This window comes from Tupaia chinensis, unplaced genomic scaffold, assembly GCF_000334495.1.
Source record: "Tupaia chinensis unplaced genomic scaffold, TupChi_1.0 Scaffold000492_1, whole genome shotgun sequence".
NCBI lineage: Eukaryota > Metazoa > Chordata > Mammalia > Scandentia > Tupaiidae > Tupaia > Tupaia belangeri.
Genome location: NW_006160004.1, coordinates 2,786,283 through 2,810,692, shown reverse-complemented (window position 1 = coordinate 2,810,692; position 24,410 = coordinate 2,786,283). Strand labels below are relative to the sequence as shown.

Below are 24,410 nucleotides of genomic sequence, written 5' to 3'. Positions count from 1 at the left end.
CAATCATGTGCACCAGAAGAACCTGATTCAATGTAGTTTCTCTGCAGGTAATGGGTATTCCTGGGGATGACAGGGTGGCTAAAGAGGGTGGGACTGAAACCAGAAAAAAAAATCCATAGAGATGGTGGAGAGACATCCCTGATCAGACCTACTAAGTAAAGCACAAAAAGCAAGATTTCAAGCTTGATTACAGGGTTACAGAAGATGCTCAGAAATGGTTTTGCTAGGTGGAAGAAGGAAACAGCTAATTCATGAAGATTTATAAGATAACCACTAAAGGAGGGTGGTCCAACACTCCTGTGCAAGAGGCCATTTGGGTCAGAGCTGAATGAGACACAGGCAGATCTTTTGTCCACTCCCTAACCCATACAAACATCAGGCCTGGATGCTTTGGAGATGTCTCAGGTGTCTCGAGGGAGGAAGGAGAGGAAAGGAGGCAATGCAGAATGTTCCTCGGTTGTCAGAGCTAGCAGAGAAATGGGAGAAATGGGAGGCAAAAAGCCAGAGGACCCGGGCATGGTACCAAGCCCAGCAACTGCAGGGCCAATGCTCTAACCTCACTTAGGCAGACTCTGTCTACTCTGTAGACCTTTACATTGAAACCTCCCTATTTTTCCCTCACATCTGTTAAGAATAAAATTCCTGGAATAACTAAGAGGACCTTTAAGCAATGTAGGAGGAGATGAATTGAGTCCTGGGGTCCACAGCCGTGTGGCCAAGAGCTGGCAGTGGGTGCATGTAGTTCCTCACTCAGAAGGGCCACAGGGCTAAGAATGACACCTCCACAAGGCAGATGGAAGCTGAGACAATCAAGAGGAAGAGACAGAGAGAGAGAGAAAGATTTTCTAAGGGAATGACTTGCATCAGTCATATGCAGGGTTGTTACAGACTTTGTATTGAACAGGGTCTGTCCAGAAGAACCAAGAAGGATCCAGGTCTCAGAAGGGACTTTCTGACTGAAAGGTTGGTTTTAGCTTCATTGCTGGAAAAAATTTCTGAGTGCCAAAAGAACCTAGAAACAGAAAACTATTGTGATGTGTTTCAATTAAGTAAGACTGTTTTTCTGAAGTGGCGTCTCAGTACAGTGAAGTAGGATTGACAGATTATGGTCTCTGGGCCAAATTCATTTGGTCACTTGTTTTTATAGGATTCTTAACAGGAATGATTTTTTTAAATTTGTCTTACATTTTTAAAGGGATTTTAAAAATCAAGAGAAGAAGAAAATTTTGTGACAAATAAAAATTATATGCACTTTAAATTCTAGTGTCCCTAAGCACAGTTTTGTTGGAGCCCATCTACACTCGCTTATTTATGTATTCATTGTGTGTGTTTTTGTGCTACAACAGCAGAGCTGAGTAGTTAAGATAGAAACTTAATGGGCCACAAAACCTAAAATATGTACGGTCAAGACCCTTTTCAGGCACTGTTTGCAGATGCCTGTAGGACAGTGTTGTGAACTAGACATCTATAGAAGAACTTGCAGGGTGCACCAGGAGGTGGAGGAAGAAGGAAGGAGGAGAAAAGGAAGGGTGGAAAAAGAGTACCTCCAGTAATGGAGAATTAGAGAAAAGCCAGGGGTTAGTCCCCAGGTCCAATGGAGCTAATTTTTCTCCTTTTATCTTTGGCTAGATGGCAAGTTCTAACTTGTTGTCTATCAGAAGACATGTCATGTCTGCATCAACAGTGGATCTTAGATCACGGATTTAATACCTGCCATTACAACTTAGTGACGATTAAGAGGGAGATGGCACTCCTCCTGTAGAGTTATTTCCTTTGGTCTCTTATCTATGCTTGGGTAATAAACAGCATTAGTCTAAGCTAAAGGAATTTTAGGCCTTGACACACATGAACAGGTGTTGGTAATGGGGAAATGGAGAACACTGACAAAGTGTTGAGTAGGCCACTTTGCTTTGTCAGGAGCATGCTGGAAGGGGCCCCAGTGAACACACTAGCTCTACAATGGAGGATATGCATGAGGCATGTCCAGAGACCTATGGGACCAACATGTATTCCCTGTATTGTACTTTCCTTCTTCTGGAATTCCTGCTTCTAAGAGTTGATAAGGATCTTTTGCCTGATTCTTCTGCTATTTTAATAAAGAAAAATGTTATTTCCAACTTTAGATTATTGCCAGCAAGGAAAACAAGAATAATAACATACTTTAAAAGGGTAAAATTGTTTTATTTCCTCTATGTCTATAATTATTCAGAGCACAAAGAGCTTTTATTTTCATTTCCAACCTAAAATTTTCAAAGAGGCATAATAAAAAGAAGAATCCATCATAGGGACTGAAATAAATTAAAATTAGCTTTCAAAGTTTTTATATGAAGTGGAGTTTGGCCTTTAAAAAATTATAGAAGGTTATCTTGAAAAAAATGAGTTAATAGGTTACATCTTTGCACATTAAGTTAAACTATATGAATTTATTATATGAAATGAATTTGAAAGCACATGATATGTTAATGTTCTGACTCATGTTACCTTGAAGGCTGGTAGACCCTGACCAATTTTGTCCAGTCTACTTTTTACTTATTTTTTTTTTAAGGTTTTTGCCATAGGGTGTGTATGTGCACCGTAGAGAGAGACAGAGAGATGGAGAGAGGGAATGTCGTTACATTTTATCATTTTACATATACCTTTCATTTCTCACTATGACTACTACATATTATATACATATGTTACTGTCAGGTTTCATGGTTATAAATCATCCCCCAGGAGGGATAGTCACACTGCAATCCCTTCTCCTCTATTCTCCTCTCAGGATTTTACCATGTGCTGGTAAGATTTTCAAGCTACCAGGTTCAAGCTCTGGCCAGCCACGTGGGAGTCCAGTGCCTTAACTACCATGCTACCTTATGGTCCCTAGTCTACTTGTATTTATTTATAGAGATTTTTGCCTTAAGGTATGGGTGCTTGCTGGAGAGAGAGAGAGAGACAGAAAAGGAAAGTGAGAAATCTCCCTGCAGGGGGGATGGCCATGCCACAATTCCTTCTCTTCCATTCTCCTCCCAGGTTCTTGGGCGCACACGTACATGTGCCTGGCATGAATTTCAAGCCACCGAGTCTGGGACTTGAACTGTGGTCAGCCATATGGGAATCCAGTGATGTAACACCTATGCCATCAGCTGCTCCCACCCCAAGAGTCTACTTTTAAACAATAGAATAATAATACGTATTTCTTTCTTTACATTAGGAGACATATCCATGACATATCAGAAGTCATTTGATGTATTTGTAATTCTTGATTAAATATATATTTTCCTTTCTTTCTTTGATTTTTTTTTGAGAGTTTTTTGCTATAGGGTGCATACGCTAGCCAAACAGACAGAGACAGACAGAGAGACAGAAAGTGAATAATCACCCCCCAGGGGGAATGGCCATGCCGCAATCCCTTCTCCTCCGATTTCCTCTCGGGATCTTGGGCATGCTGGCGTGAGTTTTAAGCCACTGGGTCCGGGACACAAACCACTGTCGACTACATGGGAGTCCAGCGACATAGCCATTATGCTAACTGCTGGTCCTGTCTTTCTTTGATTTTTTTTTTAATTCTCACCTCTGTGCCCAGTTCACTAGCTTATCTACCTTATTTAATGTCTCTGAAACGATAAGAAATGTCATCAGCAGAACAATCCAATGAGTGTCACCTAAGGAAATTAACTACATTAAATAGTTTATTCACTCGGTCAGTGGATGCCATTTAATTCACTGATACTAGATGGCGTATTCACTTTAAGATGGCCTTTCCATTTATTCTCGGTTATGAGTGGAATCAGTATTTTATAAGAATCAGTAAAATGATAGACAAGATAGTCTTCAGAATATTTTTCATCAATTATTGCCTATTCATCTATTATTACATTATTTAAAATAAAACTGGTTTTGTTAGACAAATCTCACAGTAATTAAATTTACTGAGAAATATGAGGTGGTCAGGAAAGTCATGACATATTTTTCTGTTTTTTTTTTTTCTTTTTTAATACAAAAATGCAACATGACTTTCTTGACAACCCAATACTTATTATCGGAAATAGCAGTGCTTCTTGGAGCTATCAGGGGGTGCAGCATTCAGAGTTGGGATCGCATTTAGGGTTGTTGTTCAAGGGGCTGCCTTATGGATTCCAGAACGTGCTCATTTCCATTACCCTCCGTTGTTACCAGTCACTGCTGTGAGGTGGACAGGGAAAAAAATGTCACTAAAATGGGTTATTGTTTACATGCCTAATGAAAAAGACACTCAAATGGTAACTAGAGAAGAGGATTTGAGTTTCAACAATAACAAACGAAGGAACTTACTCAAGGTCATTTTTGTTGAATGTAGAGGTGGGATAGTATGTAATTCTCCTGAAATCTAATATAGTACTTTTTATATTTGTTCTTATTATACACAATTTACTTGTAGATACATTTAAGGGATTGTCTCAAAATTTAGAAAAATGCATTTTATAAAAAAAACTATGCGTGGGTTTTAAACATTTTGGCACCATAATAAACTTGTACTTTAATTCCATTTTCCTACAAATTTTCGCAGTCACTTGTATTTTATACATAATGTAATCAAATTCTGTCAAGTTACATTTTTTTGAGAAATGTTTTTGCTATAGGATATGTGTGCTCACCAGAAAGGCAGAGACAGGCAGACAGAAAGGGAGAAATCACCCCCAGGGGAGATGGCCACACCACAATCCCTTCTCCATTCTCCTCTCAGGATCTTGGGCATGCATGCACAAGTGCCCAGCCTGAGTTTAAGCCACCGGGTCTGGGAATCAAACCACAGTTAACTACATGGGAGTCCAGTGACATATGTTACATTATGTCAACTGCTGGTCCCATGTCAAGTTACATTTTGGCATTTTACATATACCCTTCATTTCTCACTGTAAATTCTGTTACTATTGGGTTTCATGGTTAACATTATGCATAAATACTTAATAGGCTATTTAAGTCATTTCCAATATTATTTTGACCATAAGCAATTTGTGTTCTAATGTTCTAACTTTACAACCTAAATCCTCTTGTAAAATGTGAGGTTGATGTACAAAATAAAGACAAATCTAAGGCTGGTCATCAGTAAATGTCCAAAATGCTCTTTAAAGCTTTTTTTTTTTTTTTCTTGCCAGAGGACATGTATGTTCACTGGAGAGAGACAGAGACAGAGAGGAGAAGCAAGAAAGCACTCCCCATGGGGAATGATCATACAGTAATCCATTCTCTTCCTCCATTTCCCCACTGTGTTGGGATCTTGGACATGCATGCATATGTACCCAGTGTGTTTCTTAGTCACTTGGGTCTGGGATTAAAACCGCATAGTCAGCCATGTGGGATCTAGCTGCCTTAACCACCACACCACGGGCTGGCCCTAAAATTCTCTTACTAATTGTAGCCTTGTGATGTCTACTCATTGCTCCTACTTGCAACTTTAAATTATATGTTTTCATATGTTTCAAAGTCAAAACAAAAATATAATCCTTTTCTCCTAACTTATTGTAAGCAAACACTGTATAATTGGTTTATAACCTACGTTTATAACCTGTTATAAGACATACCAGTGAAAATGTCCATATTATGTCTGGTTCATCTTGACTCAAGAAGAAACTCTCAGGGAAAAGCAGCCTTAGTCCTAATCTTTAGCCCAAGTTTAATTTACATCTCATAAGGGTCAATTAGCTCTAGAGGCACAGCCTTCTCATACGGTTTTGAACCAAGGAATGCTTTAGGCTCAGTCCCAGTTGACATCTCCTCCAGCATGCCTGGATACCAGACCTGAGTCCCACACTCTTGCTGACTCTTGGTTCCCAGCATCTTGTCACTGCTCTTTGAGGCTGTGTACCAAGAGAACTGCCTGCTTAGGTTGGGAAACCTGCCAGAACCTTTTGTACAGGTGCGTTAGGGGCTCTGCCTTGGAAAAGGAAACTGGGGTCCTTGAGGAGGCCAATCACATGGTTAAATGAAGACGGTTAATCCACTGGGTAGATGAAGAAAAGTGTGAAATATATTCCAAATGATATAAATAAGCAATGCATGATTTCATTAAAGGGCTATGCATAGAGATGCCTCAGTAGCTTTGTGGTTCAGAGAGCAGGATCCCACATGGCCAACTGTGGTTCAAATCCTGGCCATGATGGGTTGAAAAACATGCTAGGCAAATGTATGTTCATGCCTAAAATCCTGACAGAATGGATAAATGGAGTAAAAGAGGTTGTAGAGTGACCATGTCCTATTGGAGAATACTCTCTCTCATTTTTTCTGTCTCTTTCTGGTGAGTGCACACACTGTCTGGCAATACAAATAAAATACACGTATTTTATATATACATAAAATCTGAGAGGCAAATGTAGTTTCCTAAGGCTTTCTTCCTTTCTTTTCTTTTTTTTTTCTTGGAGAGGTTTTTGCTATAGGGTGCGTGTACTCGCCAGACAGACAAAGAGAGACAGAGAGACAGAAAGCGAGAAATCCCCCCCCAGGGGGGATGGTCACGCCGCAATCCCTTCGCCTCCATTCTCCTCTCGGGATCTTGGGCATGAACGCACATGCGCCTGGCGTGAGTTTAAGCCACCGGGTCTGGGACTCGAACCGTGGTGGACTATGTGGGAGTCCAGCGACATAGCCATTACGCTAACTGCTGGTCCCTCCTAAGGCTTTCTACGGAGTCTAGTTTTTTTTGTTTCTTTGTTTTGCCAGAAAGCAGTTGTGCTTGCCAGAAAGAGACTGAAAAAGAAAGAGAAATCATAAAAGTAACCCTCCTCATTCCAGGAAAAGGTCACATCATAATCCCCTCTCCTCCATTTCTCCCTTCTATTAGGATCTTGGGCATGCACATACATGAACCTGGTGTGTTTTTCAAGTTGTGCTGCCTGAAACTTGAAGTGTGCAGTCAGCCCTGTGGTTATCTAGCTGCCTTAACACTAGGCTGCCTGCTAGCCCTGAAGTTTGTTTTTTTAAAGGAAAGCATCACTCTTTGATATGAACCTTTTTAACACAAAAGTGAACAATGGCAAATGGTTCATGCATTTTTCTAACAAATAACCTGTTTCCCTCCTGCTAAGCATACAGTGAACAAGTAGATATGTCTTTTTTTTTTTGGAGAGATTTTCACTATAGGGCACGTGCACTCGCCAGACAGACAGAGACATAGAGACAGAAAGCGAGAAATCATCCCCCGGGGGGAGGATCGTCACGATGCAATCCCTTCTCCTCCATTCTCCTCTCAGGATCTTGGGCATGTACGCACACGCACCCGGCGTGAGTTTTAAGCCACCAGGTCCGGGACACGAACCGCGGTCGACTATGTGGGAGTCCAGCGACATAGCCATTATGCTAACTGCTGGTTCCCAACAAATAGATATGTCTTCAAACCCATGTAGCTTACATAGTTCAGTACACTGTAAGAAGCTGAGAGAGAACAGTCTCTTACTCTGTGGATGAACAAGCTATTTTGGATTCTGTTCTTTTCTCTTGTTAGAGAGGAAAGAAGTCTGACTGATGAATATGAAGAAGGGTGGGTAATTCTGCAAATATTTGCAAGACATGCTGGTCTACATGAGTTTTAATAAAGCAACTGTAAAAACAATTGTAGAACCAATGGATTAATGCCTAAAAGCAAATATAAACTTTTATAATTTTTCATAGCCCAAGGATTAAAGTGCTAGTTAGGAAATTAAGTAAAATATTTTTTTAAGGAAACCCTTTCAAATTTCAATTGATAAAGGAAATTTCTTCAAGTTGGTCTAGGTTAAGTTAACAGTTTGAAAAGAAAAGGACAGTAGATAAAAACATAAATGCTGTGTATTCTCTCTAACTTTAATGAGGTTGGATGGAATTTATGATAAAAGGAACTAGTATTGAACCTTACTATGCACAAGCTACAGTCTTGGCCCTTCATATTCATTGGCTTATTGATTGCTTAGACGCCAGGAGACAGAATCAGGTAGCCCAGGTGGGAGCTCTCAATCTGCCCGTCAAAGACTTTAGATCTTGAGCAACTTCCTCTGACATCAGGGTCTACTTCTGTATGAAACTGCATGCATCCAGAGCATAGATCAAATGAGATCATGCACCCAAGTTTTAGCAGGGTGCCCAGCAGAGAGCAAATGCTAAGTATGATAGCTATCCCAACCCCAGCTAGGAAATACACTTGCCAGCAAGCTTCTCCAGGGCTGTCTTTTCCAACGTGCCGCACTGTTTTCTGGAGGTAGAGGGACTTAGATGGAGGAGTAAAATGGAGCCTACAGTTTATTAAATCAAACTCTGGAAGTAACTGTAAATACAGCAGTTTTGTTTTAAAATGAGAGATTTAACTGTTTCCCATTGTAAAAGCTCATCTCTGAATGATGTAATAGATTGTAACCATGCATCAATTAGCTGGCATTTTTGGGGATTGAGGAGATGTGGTATTCTGGTTAGAAATATTCTTCAGATTACTGAAACTTAATTAAACCCCTAAATTTTCAACTCGAATACTCTGTGGAAATCGTACTCTCCTCTGTCATCTAAATGAGAATTCTGCTCATTTTAAATAAAATTCTCAGCCAGAGGATATAATACCAAGGGCTGGAAAGTGGTGAAATCATTCTCAAGATTTTCATTCTGAGTCATCAGTTTGATAATTGTTCTCAGCACTACAATATTTAAGCAATAAAAAAATTTATATATCTGGGACAACCTGTGGTTTTACAAAGATTTCTCATTTAAAGAAAAAACAGAATAACAAAGAAAAATTACATCAATAATAAAAATCTCTGTTAAATTGCATTCTCAGGCTAGCCGATAGTGTGGTGAAGGCGGCTGGATCCCACATGGCCAACATTGTGGTTCGAGTACTGGACTCAGCAACTTGAAAAACATGCTGATGCGTGTTCACGTGTGGCAAAATCCTGAGAGGAGAAGGGACTGCAGCATGGCCTTCCCCCGGGAGGTGATTTATCACTTTCCCTTCTCTCAGTTTCTTTCTGGGGAACACATGTGCTTTATGGCAAAAATAAAAACAAAAACAAAATTTACATTTTCTGGATAAATGTCTTGATATGTCTATAATAATTAAATATTCTTTTTTTTTAATTGGAGAAGTTTTTGCTATAGGGCGCGTGTGCTCGCCAGAAAGACAGAGAGAGACAGAGAGACAGAAAGCGAGAAATCACCCCCCCAGGGGGGATGGCCATGCTGCAACCCCTTCTCCTCCATTCTCCTCTCAGGATCTTGGGCACGCAAGCATATGTGCCTGGCGTGAGTTTTAAGCCAGTGGGTCCGGGACTCGAACTGTGGTTGACTACGTGGGCGTCCAGCAACATAGCCATTACGCTAACTGCTGGTCCTATAATTAAATATTCTAAGTAATGAATGTTTTATTTTACTAGTAGCTATGTTACTCTCACATACATAAACACAAACACACACACGCGAACAAACAAGTAACTGACAACGAAATTGTCTTTAATTTGCATAAAAGGTTACCAATTAAATTTGAGACTGACCAGAGAAGATGAATGCCATAAAGAGACCCTTCAAGAGCCGACTAAAATATAAGCTTTCCAAAAAACTGGGACCAGCAGATGGGATAGTGGTTGCGTCACTGGACTCCCACATGGCTGACCCTGGATGAAGTCCCGGACATGGTGGCTTCAAAATCACACCAAGTGTGTGTGTGTATGCCCAAGATCCTGGAAAGAGAATGGAAGAGAAGGGATTGCAGTATGACCATCCCCCTGAGGGGTGATTTCTCACTTTCCTTTTCACTCTCTCTCTGGGAAGTGCACACACCCTAAGGCAAAAGAAAAACCCTTAGGGAAAAAAAAAAGAAAGAAAACACTTAAAGGGACCAGCAGATGATGTAATGGTTCCATCACTGAACTCCCACATGGGCAATAGCAATTCAAGTCCCAGACCCAGTGGCTTCAAACTCAGTTGGGCAGTTTGTGTGTGTGCCCAAAATTCCAAGAGGAGAATGGAGGAGAAGGGATTGCAGTATGACCATCCCCCTGAGGGGTGATTTCTCACTTTCCTTTTCACTCTCTCTCTGGGAAGTGCACACACCCTAAGGCAAAAGAAAAACCCTTAGGGAAAAAAAAAAGAAAGAAACTGTCCAAAAACAACAACAACAACAAAAAACAAACAAGAATTCTTTAGTTGTATGATTTTCAGGTACTTTATCAAATATATGTGATTGATAGTCTATAGCTTTAAATATTTTTTCTGATTTTAAATCAGAAACAAGACATGCCATAAGTTAAACAGCGTTTGCTTATAACAAACCCTTTTGTTTTTTAAAGAGTGTGGAGTAGGAGCTAGAAAATGTGTCTTTATTGTCATTTACTTTTATTTAGAACCACTTATATTATCTCTTCAGTTCCTGTTAAGGTTTTGCTTAGCATTTTTGTTTGACTCAAAATATGTAAAAATGTGTCAGAGCTCTTTCTGAGCCTTCAGCTTATGTAATACAGGCATTAAATATAGTAATGGCTCTTGGACATTCTCCTATGGGCCTATGTTTGTGATGTAATTTATGCTTCAATAGATGACTATTACCTATAAAACCCATCACAAATTGATTGGATCACTATGCCTTTTATTTTTCAGTGAATTATGGCAGAAACCCATATGTGATGTGGTGAGTCTATCTGCTACACCAAGTGTGTGTGGATCACATCTGTGAGTGTCTACCACTGTATTCTCCGGGGTATTTCATTGCACCAGGGGTTAGACCGCACCACATCATAGTCTGCTGTGTGGAGATCCTGATAGCTGGGGTGCCTGATGGTAAGTTCTGAAACACATAATGCTTCAGAGTCTATCCTGTTGTGGAAGGTTTGTCTTACAGGCTTTTTCATTCCCAGCTCACATATTCTCACCTGCTCCTCTATTTACTCTCTCACTCATTCATTCATGCAACACATGCTGCAACTGTGGATAAAAGAAGAATGAGGCACTCTTCCTGCCTCAAAGAGCACATGAACAGCAGAGGAAATGCACATAAAACTGGCTGTGGAAGCCACGTGATGGGAACTTCACTGAGCTGTCACCAAGAGTGATAGGTAACACAGTGGATGAAGCTGTTATCTCTGCTTTGGAGATTTATTTAAGTTTATGAAGACAGTTGTACACACCTGGAGTCTTAAATAGCAGGATTGGCCAGGAGAGGTGAGGATGCTACAAACAGTGTGAATAATAACAGCAAAGAAGATGCATGTAGGCAAATAAATGGGCAAGTGTAATGAAGGAGATGGGAGGTGGGCCTGAAAGTGGATGCTGCAGCTGATGCAGATGGCCTGCAGGGTCCTGTGAAATTAGGCTGTGCTTAGGAGGCCAAAGGTAACCTTTGCAGGACTGAAAAGTTAAGTCGGAAACTTCTTTGGAGAGAAAAGGGAAAGATGCTTATTTGGCTCCGTAGAAGGTGGTGTCACAGAAGTGTTGCTTATACAATGACAATTTAAGGAACTGAATCTCTATCATTAGTATAATAGAAAGACCATGAGATGCACTTTGCCTTTAGGAGGCTTATAGTTTAGAATGACTGTTTTCTCACCAAAAGCCCAGAGCTATTCTCTTCTCTAAGCCATGTCTCTCTATTGAGCACATTATTTTCTTCTGATCATTTGTCCATGGCCACGAATGAGTTCCCACGCCTCTTAATATTTCCATTCTCGCTGACTAATGTGGACTTTTGACTGATGCCATTTCTCTGTTTTCCCTTGCTTCCCTCTTTCTTCCCCTTTCCTTGTTCTCAGAGTATATCTTGGGCCAACTGCTCTGGGGCAATGGTACTACAAAGATCCACAAAGCTGAGGCTATGTGGGCAGGTCTTGGTTTTGCATCATGGGATCCCTCTGTGCATGCTAAGGGTGTGCATGTGCGTGCCCATGATTCTAGTCTGGGGGTTGGGGTAGGATTATGGTGTTGAAGGTCTCTCTCTCTTCTTTCATAAAATAAATAAACTTTTTTTTTAAGGGCTAGATAGTGGTGCATTGCTAAGGCAATGAAATGTATATGGGAAAGTTGCAGGTTCATGTCCTGGGGCCTCCATGTCCATACCAAGTGCACATGGACATCCTTTGATCCAGGCTGGCTGAGAATGGGGAGCATCCCATAGCAAAGTCTCTGTGCAGGGAAGGTCTCTCTTTTTTTCAGTCTCCTCCTCTCATGAAAAAAAAAAGTATATTAACTTTAAAAAAGGGGTCAGACAGGGTGCACTGGTAATGCAACTGGACCAACATGAGAAAGTCCCAGGTTTTTAATCTTCCATGTACACACTAGGTACAAGCTGAAACAGGGGACATCAGTGTAAAGACCTTATTGGGGGAGCCTGTCTCCCTCTCATTCCTGGAATAAATAAATAAACTTTAAAATGTATATTCTTGGAACCAACAGGTTGTGTGGTGATTTAGGCACTGAACTCCCACATGGCCGACCCTGGTTTGAGTCTTGGATCTGGCTTGCTTTCTTACTTTCCCTCTCTATCTCCCTGGTCAAATTAAATAATAATAATAATAAATAAATAGAATTTTAAAAATAACTCTTTAAGAAGATTAAATAAAAAAGTATATTCTGAACTTTAATACCATAAAATAAAGGCAAATTTTATTAAAGACATTGTACTTTATATATACTTGCACCTATATAATAACATATGATTTGGAATCAGAGACATGGTGACATCCTTGAAAAGTTCATCACCTAAGCAGACCGCCATCACAAGTGGGCAGTCCTCACCTCATGCAGCCAGTCCAATCACTGACAGAGACGCCCATGTGTCGCCAGGTCATGCGTTAATTGCCCACTGCGCGAAGATAAACGACACTATTCCATGAGCAATCCATTAGACTCAGTTTACAATCTAATGAGAGTCTTCCTTTTAATAGCCCACAATATGTTCGTTCTTTTGGCACTAAGAAGAAATTTAACTGCAATTTACTGACTTTTGCTGCTGCTTTCTATAGATAAAGAAAGGATACAATACCTTTTCAAGCCTTAGAAGTTTCCATTTTTTGTTATAAGAGCTAAATACTCTGTGAACAGATACCTCTATCATGCAGGACCCAAAAGCTTTTGAGGCCTCCGAAATACCTAGTCTTTTTTAGTGACAAAATGTAAGAGAATATATAGGGATAGTGGCTGAAACTTCACAAAGTCTTTAATTCAAGACAGAGTGAGTCAGTGTTCCGTTTGTAGAGTGGCCGTAATGCGTATGGGGTTATGGCTTGCTGAGTGCCTTTTATTGTACAGTGCGTGTGATGCTTGCAGGTGGTAGACGTGCTCACAAAGGCGCAGAGCATCTCTTCCCACACTCCTTGGCCTGTAGCATCTGTGCAGCTCAACAGTCCCACCATGCTGCCCACTGGAAACACAACTCTTTGGCTGGCATTGAAAAAAGCAGACACAAAGAGGCCCCCTGCATTAATGTGTGTTAATGCCAAAGGTGGTATCCACCCCGACAATGGAAATCTGTTTTTGTTATAGATGCTGGTCATTTCAATGAAAGAGCTGATACAAGAAAGAAAACAAACAAACAGGTGCATTGTATGAGGTTTGCAATGGTTGGAGAGGATGAGATTTGAAAATCTCACTGTAGTTTTTGGCTGCCTTCTTTAGATGAGAACACAGAAAAAAAGGATAAAAAAAAAGATAAAGGGAAGAAAACACATGCAATGAGAGAAATTCAGAACTGGAGTATTAAGTCTAATTCTGCAAAAATTTTGACTCAGTAACCACACTGTAGGTAAAATGGAATTTGGCCTGCAGCAGTTATCTCTAAGAGCACATTCAAGGGAATCATCAAGTTCCAAGGTGGTTTCACCCACCAGGTAGGTGCCATGCTATTGCCTCAAATATCTGTGAGATAGGAGTGCCTTAAAGTGTTGCTTTGTGATGATGTAACAGGATCTATAATAAATAAACACCGCTTCTTTCGCTAGAATGTTTGCTAGCAAAGCAACCTGCATGGTGAAGCAGTTGTTTCCACTGTGGTTTGAGCTTTCTTTGTCTCTCACAGACTGGCAGCAGACAAGCTGGGTAGGCTGTCTTTTTCCTGTACCCCTCACTCACAGTCTTGCCAATGGCATCCCTGAAATCAGAGCTAAATGTTCCCTGCCCTCTGCAGAGATACACAGTTTGTATCTGAAGCCGCACTTGAGGTAGCACCACTGCCTTTAGAGACAGGTGATTGAACAGTTCATTTCACTGGTGAAGACATTAATGTGCTTCCTAGAGGTCACAGCTGGTTCATCGCACAGCTAGGACTTCTCTCCTTTCTGACTGCGTGGTGGACTATCTCACACATCATGCTTTGCCACTTAAGAAAAGCAATTAGAAAAAGTTTCCTTAAGGGAGAAATTAGAGCACACAATCCAAGCACGAATAAACTATTAGTGTGGAGCCCAGAACTTGAGCACTCACAATTCAAATAAATAAATAAATAAAGACACAACAACATTATTTTCTACAGAATTTGTTGCAAATTTTTTTCAAAATGTGGATACAAATACTGAATTTTAAGAAAAGGATTTTCAACCTAATTTAAAAACATAAAAGTTTCTTAGAATGTTAGCATCTTAGCATCATAACACTTAACATGAGAGAAGGGCTTCTTCCCTGACCCCCATGATAAAAGTGTCAGGAGTACAAGTATTTACTTGGATTACCTTCCAGGTGACCCTGATGCTCTGAGAGGATATGGGCTCCAGGTGGACTTCCTGAGGTGGACCATCAGGAGCTGCAAGGACCAAAAACGCACAGGTAGGTTAGATATGAGTCCTGAGTAGACTGAAACCTACACAACCATATGCAGACTCGGGAGACTCTCCCACATTTGGTACAGAGAAGCATGTCTTCAACGGAAATCAATTTTTCAGAGTCACTATATGTTTATTTGCTCTTAGGAAAAATGAACAGTATGGACCACTCATTTCATTCCTACTTACCATGCCATTGACAACTGGATTAATCAAACCCAAGTTTGAGCTAGTTAAGGGAAAAAATAAAAAGCTGTAAAACAAAGTTTCTTGTATAAAACTCTGTTTATGATGTGTGTTGAAGAGCCTTTTCTTTTCTATGAAGTGTTGTTTAGTTATGAGGTGTTGGGGTTCCTTGAGTGGATCATACTAGTTGGTGGAAAAAATCAGATCCTTTGGCATTTGAGTCTTTCCCACTCCCCACATTTTCTAATTAAAAATTCTTGTGTGGGCCGGCAGGTGGCACAGTGGTGAAGTCACTTGATTTCCACATGTCTGACTGCATTTTGATTTCCAGTGGCTTGAAAACCGCTCCAGGCATGCATGTGTGCAAGCTCGATATCCTGAGAGGAAAATAGGGAAGAAGGGAGCGTGGTACAGCCACTCCCCAGGGGGTAATTTCTCCCTCCCCCCTTGGGTAGTGAACATATCCTGGGGGGGGGAACAAAAACGGCTTGTAAAGCAGGGGCTGCAGTCACAGAGTAGTCAGAGATGGTAAAACAAATTCGAGGAAGAAAACAAAGCATGCAACCTTCCCCAACCTGTTTATACCAGTTAGTGATAAGTCAGATCACTACTGAGAAACAATTCCAATTATTTTCCATTTAGAGCCAATTCATAGGTACCAGAAAAGCGCTATGTACCAGATGGATAGTAGAAGTAAGGGACGTACATCCTCATTGCTGACCAAGCGTTTATTGTCCACTCAGAGCAAGGGAGTGTGTGAGAGTAAAACAGCAAAAGGCAGCACGTACTCAGTTATCTTTGGAGAATTAGAAGCAAATACTCACACAGGAGTTGGAAAGAGGAGACTGATCCCCTTGGATTAAAAAATGATTTTGGACTGACAATTTTGAGATCGTTGCTGACCTGCTAAAGAGCCGTTTCTATGGACATTTGAAGAAGATTGAGTAGCACAGGGAGATAAGGAAGAAGTAGTAAATATTAATAAATTGTTCAGAGTCTGGAAATGAAGGAAAGGTCAAACTACTTAAAGTGTAGATTTGGGAAGGTCATGATCAAAGGGAGGAAGATACCTCTTTTTTTCCCTCTCAAAGGAATAGGAAGTGTTAACAGCACCATAATGTAGTCATAGATTGATGGGCATTTGAATCTTCCAGCCTGTGTTCAAACTCTGCCTTTATTACTTGTTAGCTTTGTAGTTGTTTGCAAGTTACTTGACTTCTCTGTGGCTCAGTTCCCTTCTCTATATAATGGGACATTATAATAGAATTTGTATTATAGGACTCTTATGAAAATAATATACTCAGCATTGTTGTTGGGCATTTTTAAGTAGGAGTAAAGGGAAAAATTAACAAAGAGAAGTACTGGGAGGATCAGTGTCCTGGCAGAGACCGAGGAGAACTGAGTGACCAGCCTGTGTTCAAACTCTGCCTTTATTACTTGTTAGCTTTGTAGTTGTTTGCAAGTTACTTGACTTCTCTGTGGCTCAGTTCCCTTCTCTATATAATGGGACATTATAATAGAATTTGTATTATAGGACTCTTATGAAAATAATATACTCAGTGAGCATTGTCGTTGGGCATTTTTAAGTAGGAGTAAAGGGAATAATTAACAAAGAGAAGTACTGGGAGTATCAGTGTCCTGGCAGAGACCGAGGAGGACTGAGTGAGAGCTGAAGCTTTGTAGCAAGGAGCAGAGCAAAAAATACCTCTGGAATGGGAGGAGAGAAAGATCCCATGGAGGTCCTGGGTAGACTGATGGGTTAAGGGGGGCCAAGAGTAGGAAGGTATTGATAAGGTTACTGGTTGAAGAAAGTAGGTTTGAACCTGATTGCTTCTTTCCTAAACAAAATCATAAGATAAAAAGCCAGGACAACAGAATGGGAACATGAAGGAAACAACTGGGCTCTTGGAACACAGTGAAGGCTCAGAAAATTGGTGTGGTCTATGGAAAGAGGGCACACAGAATCTTAGAGTGCTGACCATAAAACATGGGGAGGGGACTTAGTTTATAGGGATAAGACTGTGAGAAGCAACTGGCCAGGTTATAGGCCCTGATGAGATACGGGGCACAGTGTTAGATGGGGTATTAGCAGTGCCAGCAGGAAGGTAGAAATGGAGCTCAGATGCTACTTGATGAGGGTTCTGGGACTCATGGCTGTCCCATGTTTTGGGGAAAGGAAGAGGAAGCTTATTCCACAGGTCAGGGCTGGTGGACTAGGAGAGAATTATCATTCTGTAGAGGAATGTCAAGGGTTGACGCTGCTTTCCAGAAAAAGATGATTCACTCTGCTATAGAAATATGAATTTGGGGCAGACAGTGGCACGACAGTAGTGCAACTGGCCCATGTGGGGAAGATCCTGTGGTCACATCCTGGGACCTCTCTGAGCACACAGATGCACAGATACCTGTGATCCTGGCTGGCTGAGGCTAGAGATCGTTCGAGGCACGAGGACCCTGCTGGGGATGCTTTAGTGCTTATTTCACTGGTTCTGTCTCTGTCTCTTATGGAAGAAACATATAAATAAGCTTTGAAAATACAAACATGAAGAGAAATAGTGATATCACAGTGTCTGTTAAGACAAAATCTAGAGTGAGAGAAGATTTGGAAATTGGGCCTGTAGGTTGCTTTTATTCGGTACCTCTGTTCATAGTCTTGCAACCTGAAATTAGAGCTAAGTGTTTCCTGTCCTCTGCTTTCTTCGAACTCTGTCCTTCCTGGGCTTTTCTTACCTCTGTACTGACACTCCACACCAGCCTGGCCTCTAAGCCTGGTACCAGGTTCTACCTAGGTTCTAAATGTAAATTCTGGTCCTTATTTTACCCCTTTACAGAGTGCACAGCCCTAGAGTACACCTCAAACTTCTCACTTGTCAAAGACACTTTCTACTCCCTGGACTGTGTCTACCTCTACCTTCTTCTTCATGCTTATTCTGCATACTCCCCCGTACCCCCCTTGTCTCAGCTATATCCAACAGCTCACACAGGCTGCCTCTGGGGAAAACTGAAGCCTGTGCCCTCTGGTTTTCTCCCTTCATTAGGGTTTCCTCTCCATGACTATGAGCCTCCCACAGCAGTTTGCCTTGCCTGGCTCTGGCTCTAGTCAGACAGTCTTTCACTTCCCTGGCCTCTGGATAGACCCTAAGCTATGTGGCATCAGGAACAAAGCTCGGGCATACCTGCCTTGAAGGGGAAAGCAATCTGCAAATGATGAGGCACTGAGTGTGCATCCATGACCTTGCAGGTCAGGGGGCCAGATGGTTATCTGGAGGTACCGCAATCTCTTGGATGTACTAATTTCCCAAGTAAACAGGCTCTGTAAGCACTAAAGTTAATTTCCAGAAAAGTAACTGAGGGAAGATAGCACCCAGATAATTGTGACAAGTATGGTTAAAGCTCTGTACCTAATTTCTGCTCTCTAGGTCAAGCCTATGACTGATTCAGGAAACTTTAGATACCAGATCCTCTGAAAACTCCCCTTTCTCCTATCCTCCTCCCATATTGTCTCCAGACTCTATAACCATTTTTGATGCTTCTATATCCTCCAATCTCCCAATTTCCCCCATAAAGTGTGGACAGTTGGTATATGCTAAGTGGACACATACAATATCTCGCTTTCATAGCCTGGTTTGCTTCACTCAGCAGCAAATCTTCCATATTCATCCAATTTCTATCGAATGTCAGGGTCTTATTTTTTATGGTTGAGCAGTATTCCATTGAGTATATGTGCCACACTTTTCCAACCCATTCATCTGTTCCTCTCTTAAAACACAGAGTGACAGAGGGACTGGACTGTAATGTAGCAGTAACCACCCCCTACTCTGTGGAGCTGATCCACCTGGGAACATGCTGGGTTTATGTCTGGAGATCTTTCTAAATACACTGGGCACATATGGGCCCATGATCCTGGCTGGCTGGGATAGGGGTGGTTCCTGGAATGAAGACCCTGTTGGGGCGCCTCTATCTCTGTTTCTCTCTATTTCTTATACATGGGAGAAATAAATAAAAGAAACTTACAAAAAATGATAGGAACAATTCAAACAAAACAAAAAAATGTAATCTATATATAGACATTAGAACTATGCCCAATATAATTAAGAAGGTTTCTGTTGGTCTGATTTTAGAAAGAGTTCTACATTTTCTAGTACACCTTTCTGAAACATTATTGAAAAACTTTACATTACATAAAAAAGTAGTCTTCTTTCAAAATTTTAGTGTTTTTTTTTCTATAATTCCCAAGTGGTAATTTTTTTGACATTTTCATCTTATTATAGATGATTGCTATAAAATTACAACCCAAGGCAGACTGAATTTCCTATACAAAAAGTATTGAAAATGAACCATTAGGTATATCTGTTCATTTAACTAAATTTGAAATTTGTGTTGATATCTGACATTGATGAATTTCACATGCTCGTTAATTAAGAGTGTTATATATCCAGAAATATATCCAGAATGTATAGGAGACATTTTAATTTTCATCCCCAGAATACTTAATCTAGCCTTTTCTGAGGAGGGAAAAGATGATGTGTAATTTTCCAAAATAAATAACTTCCGCATTTTACAGAAACCCAAGCTGTTTGACCTGTAAAACAGTAATAAGTGGAAACTATAATTTATAATATTTTTGTGAGGTAAAAGGTGAGGCAATGTGTGCTGACTCAGGTTGTCCAAGAGTGCAGTGACAAGGCCCAGCTGTGGTGGCATAGATGATGGGGTGCCGCCCTACAGCGCTAGAACCATGTGGAAGGCGATGGCTGGGGTCCTGGGTAGATCTCAAACGTCCTGTGTATGTGGGCAGGGACACCTGTGAGCTTGGCTGGCTGGAGGGGCTGGGGGGAGAGCGCAGCATGATGAGACCCTGTTGAGAGTACCTCTCTCCCTCTCTTAATAAAATAAAATTAAAAAAAAGAAGATAGAGTTATGACAGACTCCTCCTAGTTACCAAGCCTGTGTCTCTGCCTGTCATTCTGGGCTGCCAGCCAGGTGTTTTTCCCTCCTGCACCACCTTTTTCCTGCCAGCTTTTGGCCTCGTTGTCCCCAGCTGTCCTGACAACTCGTTTGTCCTTCTCAAAGGACCTAAGGCTTAAGCCTCAGCACTGTGACCTGCTCTCAAAATATTCTGTCCTCTGGGTATCAATGTCCTACCTTTAGCCAGAGTCTTAGAGCCTCATTTTTTATTGAATCAGGTTGCATTACTCCAGTGAGAATCACTCCCAATTTTCTATATTTGGCTTCCTTATTGGGGAATCTACTGAGGGTCTTCTCGGTGAAGACCTTAAACTTAAGACAAAGTGCTGGGTACTAAAGTGGATAAAAATAACATACTGAGGAGCAAATGCCTGATTTCATAGCTCCATATTCATCTTCTGTAGAAGTTGGGTGAGTAAGAGATGTGTTACTGGTTGGCCAAAAGAGACCAAGACAGTGGTTAGTAAAAATCAAAATAAAACAAAGAAGAGCTGATGCCCAGATGGAGAAGAGCTGAATTCATTTAATAACTGTTTGTTAAATACATAACTTATTCATTTAAACTATTTACTTATCTATTTAGCACCTGTTATGTGCCAAGTAGTGTTCTAGGTGCCGGGGATACAAAACAGGCAACAATTCCTGCTCTTATGGGAGGGGACCAAAAATAAGCCATAAGTAAATCAACAACATCTATGATATACTTGGATGGCGATATGTGCTAGTTTTAAAAGGGAGAGTGTTCAGGGAGGGAGATCAAGCAAGCCGGAGTGTATGGTGGGTTGAATTGTAATAGAGTAGTGGGGATAGAACTTATTGAGAAAGTGCTACTAAAGCAAAGACTTAAAGGTTGTAAGGAGGAGGGAAAAGAGCATTACAGATCCTTCCTGAAAAACTCCAGAATATTCCAGGATCGCCAGCAGGACTACCTTTAGCATGTATGAGAAACAGAAAGAAGGCCAGTGACTTTTAAGTTTTAATTATCAAACCAAAGATGTGTAGAATGACAACCACCTCCACAGCAGGGTAGCTGAAGGCCCCACTGGTGCAGGGCATGCCTGGCTCTTCACAGTGCATGGACGGACCCTGTGTCTGACTCTGGCTGGAGAATATATTGATGCCACCTCTTGTGCACTACCTTCCCTGTTCAAGCCACATGTTTATACTGTCACTTCTTCAGCTGTCCTGATAGCCTCTGCCCCTCAGTGCCAGCTCAGCACACAGAGCACTCTCCTTCCAGCTCAAAGAAGCTACTGTGGAAAGTCAGGAGAGATTCCAGATCCACAGGAAACCTGATGACTGTGTGTTGTGACCTTTCCTTATTCCAGACAGTCCATTCCCTGAGATCTGTGAAATTCTCTGCTTTTCAATGTGCTCCCACATAATTAAACTTCCATGTTTTATGCACAGATTTCTAATGAAAAGATGAAGGGATAGGCCACCTAAACCTGATCATAAGGCACTAAGTGGCATGCGACCTTCAGGATGCAGCTGTTAATGGGGAAGTTGGTCTTCGTTAAGGGTCAGCTGTGGATGTGACATGCCGGTCCATGTCAGAGTGACCTGGCAAGCCATGTACACATCTGGTCCATTAAGAGCTTGGCTCCCTATCTCTGACAGTGTCTCTACTTTTTCTCTCTCAACTTCTCTTTTGTGGGGGGTAAGGCTTTTGATGGGGACTTGAGGAGAGTATGCTAAATGGTGTAATCCTCACTACATGGCTATTCCCTGAGGTCAAGTGAATTAAAGTGGTATGGCAATGCGTTTGCATACTTATAAAAATAAACTCAGTATTGTAGCATTGGAATAATGTAATGTTCTGACATTAAGTGAGAATGCTATGTGAATGGCAGTGATCCTTGCTTCACTAAGCTTTTCAGTGGATACAAAAGAAATTCCAAACTTAAATTCCCATGGTGGTGAGACCTGGGAGAAATGTGCAATATTTTTTGTGTAAAACACCCGATAGTAAGTATTTTAGGTTCTGCCAACCACAAATAGTCTCTGTTGTGCCTTCTTCCTCTTTTTAAAATGTGAAACTAGGACCAGCAGTTAGCGTAATGGCTATGTCGCTGAACTCCCACGTAGTCAACCGTGGTTTGAGTACCGGACCCGGTGGCTTAAACTCACACTCAGCGCATGTGTGTGCATACCCAGGATCCCAAGAGGAGAATGGAGGAGAAGGAATCATGATGTGGCCATCCCCCCAGTGGGTGATTTCTTGCTTTCTGTCTCTCTGTCTCTCTCTGTCTCTCTGGCGAGCACATGCACCCTATAGCATAAACCTCTCTCAAAACAAAAAAGTGAAACTACTGTTAATTGAAGTTTGTATGTAAGATTTGACCCAAAGTTATAGTTCTCTGTTGGGAGAGTGGGAACTATGGTTAACTGGGGTGTATGGCCAACTTCAAGCATGACCACTGCCTGCACACTACACTGTAGTTGGCTGTTGCCAAGCAAGAACTCAGGAACAAATCAACATCTAGGTTTTTAAGATGAAATGTACAGGTTTTAAAAACCGACAAACATACTTCAAAATACTTTCACAGCTAGGCAGACCTAAGGCAAGCGTATCTGCAGGCCTGATCCTCTCTGACATGGGACATGCCACATCCCAGCAGGATAGTTTTACGGAATGTCTGGCTGCAGCTTCGTATCTGCCAGTGGCTGGTAGTTGGAGCTCTCATGCGCAGGTCTTATTCTTTCTCCTGCCTACTTCTTCCTTCTGTATTCTAATTGTACCCTTTTGCCTTTCTCTGTTTCTTTATGAAATCTTTGTTGTCGTCATCGTCTCTTCTTCCTCTTCTTCTTCTTCATCTTCTTCTTCTTCTATTTTGACTGTCTTAATGAAATAAACTAAGCTGAGTGGCTTATAGACAACAGAAATTTATTTCTTACAAAAATGTGCTCCTGGAGGCTGGGAAGCCCAATGTCAAGTATAAACTCTCTTGGTCTTATGGGTCCACCTCCATGACCTAATTATGTCCTAAAGGCCCCACCTCTTAATACTTTTGCACTGTGGGTCAGGGTTTCAACATATGAATTTTGGAGGAACGTAAAACATTCGGATCATAGGACTCTTCAAAATTTCAGTGTGAATTTAATCTACAACATATTTTCTCATTATACACACACACATGCACAGCTCATTATTACACTTGTCCTAAAGACAATCCTTTGAACTATGTTTCTAAATATTTATTCCACACATACTGAGCAATCATTCTTGGGACAGATATACATGAAGGGTAGAAGAAATATGAGTATCACATATCTCTGATGTAAAGGAAGGTAGAGCTCACAGTATAATCTAGTACACCAGGGCCCTGGAGAAATGGTGAAATGCCTCAAGGTTATCATCAGATTCTTACACTGTGTGAGGGAAAGGAGACATTAGCTCCATCCAGGAGACTGGAGAAAGGATTGCATAGAGTGGAACCTGGGACATCTTTGACCTTACTTTTCAAGTAAGAGCCCAGAGAAGGAGACAAGAGCTTTCGACAGGGGAAGAAGCACAGAAACAACGGAGTGGGGGCACAATTGGGCCTTAGGGAGTCATTGAGTACAGTCCCACAGGAGTGGTTATCAGGGGCTACCGGCTCATGCACCTCACAGACTCATTTCCTGCCAGCTGGCTAGGTGAGAGGTGTTCTCAGATGCTGGAGACTTGGGCATTACATTACAGTAAAAACGAGTGGCTCTCCAACTTTCAAAAGCTTCCATCCAAGGATTCCTACTGCTTGAGAGATGACTTCTTATTTTAGGAAAGAGGGAAGAGGAAGAGTTTGGAAAAGTCATCTTCATCTCAACATGGCTACCACACCTAAATATATGTGCCCTTGGGCATCCCTGCCAGGAAGCAGAAGCAGCATCTACAGCTACTACAGCCACTCTGAGGTTATCCTTGGCCAATGTAGTTGACTCTGGGCTTTGTAAGTTACACGTGGAAAATGATTTTGATTTCAGTCTTGAAAACCTATGCACCAAGACAAAGACAAGTTCTATTTTGTAGCTTGTTTTGCTTGGGTCTGTTCCCTTTCTTGCATTTTCCCTTAGCTGGTCTGAATATTAAGTGAGGGAGGCTGTGTGATTCTGCCCCAGCCAACACCCTGAAAAAATTCAAAAGGTCAGGCCAAGAGCCAAAGAGGTGGCCTCTGCAACTATCTGCAGAGAGGCCAGGCAGCTGCCCTACAGACCAGCCCCTGTTTACCTGGCTTCCTGGCCAGGGAGAGAGACGCTGCCATGGCAACTGCCAGCTGCAGTGGAGGTCACAGAGGAAGTGAAATAAAAAGCAACAACAGCAGCATGAATAAAGGCAATCAGGAGAGCAGCTGTGAAATGCACCAGAAAAATGTGGTTACCCTGAGAAGGTTGTGGAGGTGGAAGGGATTAGAAAAGGGATTATGAAGAAGGGAGAATGTTCAACTTGGAGGCAAAGACTACATTTTGGATTCAAGGGTGGAGGCAGCATATTGTCCCTAAATATCTAGCATAATGAACTCCAGGAAGTTGGTGGGTTGTTTAATAAATATTTAAATA

General features: G+C 41.4%; 1 protein-coding gene across 1 annotated transcript in view; it reads right to left on the bottom strand.

Annotated features, from left to right (window-relative positions):
* Nucleotides 1–24,410, bottom strand: part of DSCAM (DS cell adhesion molecule) — a 327,084-nt gene that overhangs the window by 131,579 nt on the left and 171,095 nt on the right. The window contains exon 13 of the mRNA XM_027774893.1: nt 14,628–14,698. Within this exon, the coding sequence (XP_027630694.1) occupies nt 14,628–14,698 (71 nt within the window). The remainder of the gene's footprint in view (nt 1–14,627; nt 14,699–24,410) is intronic.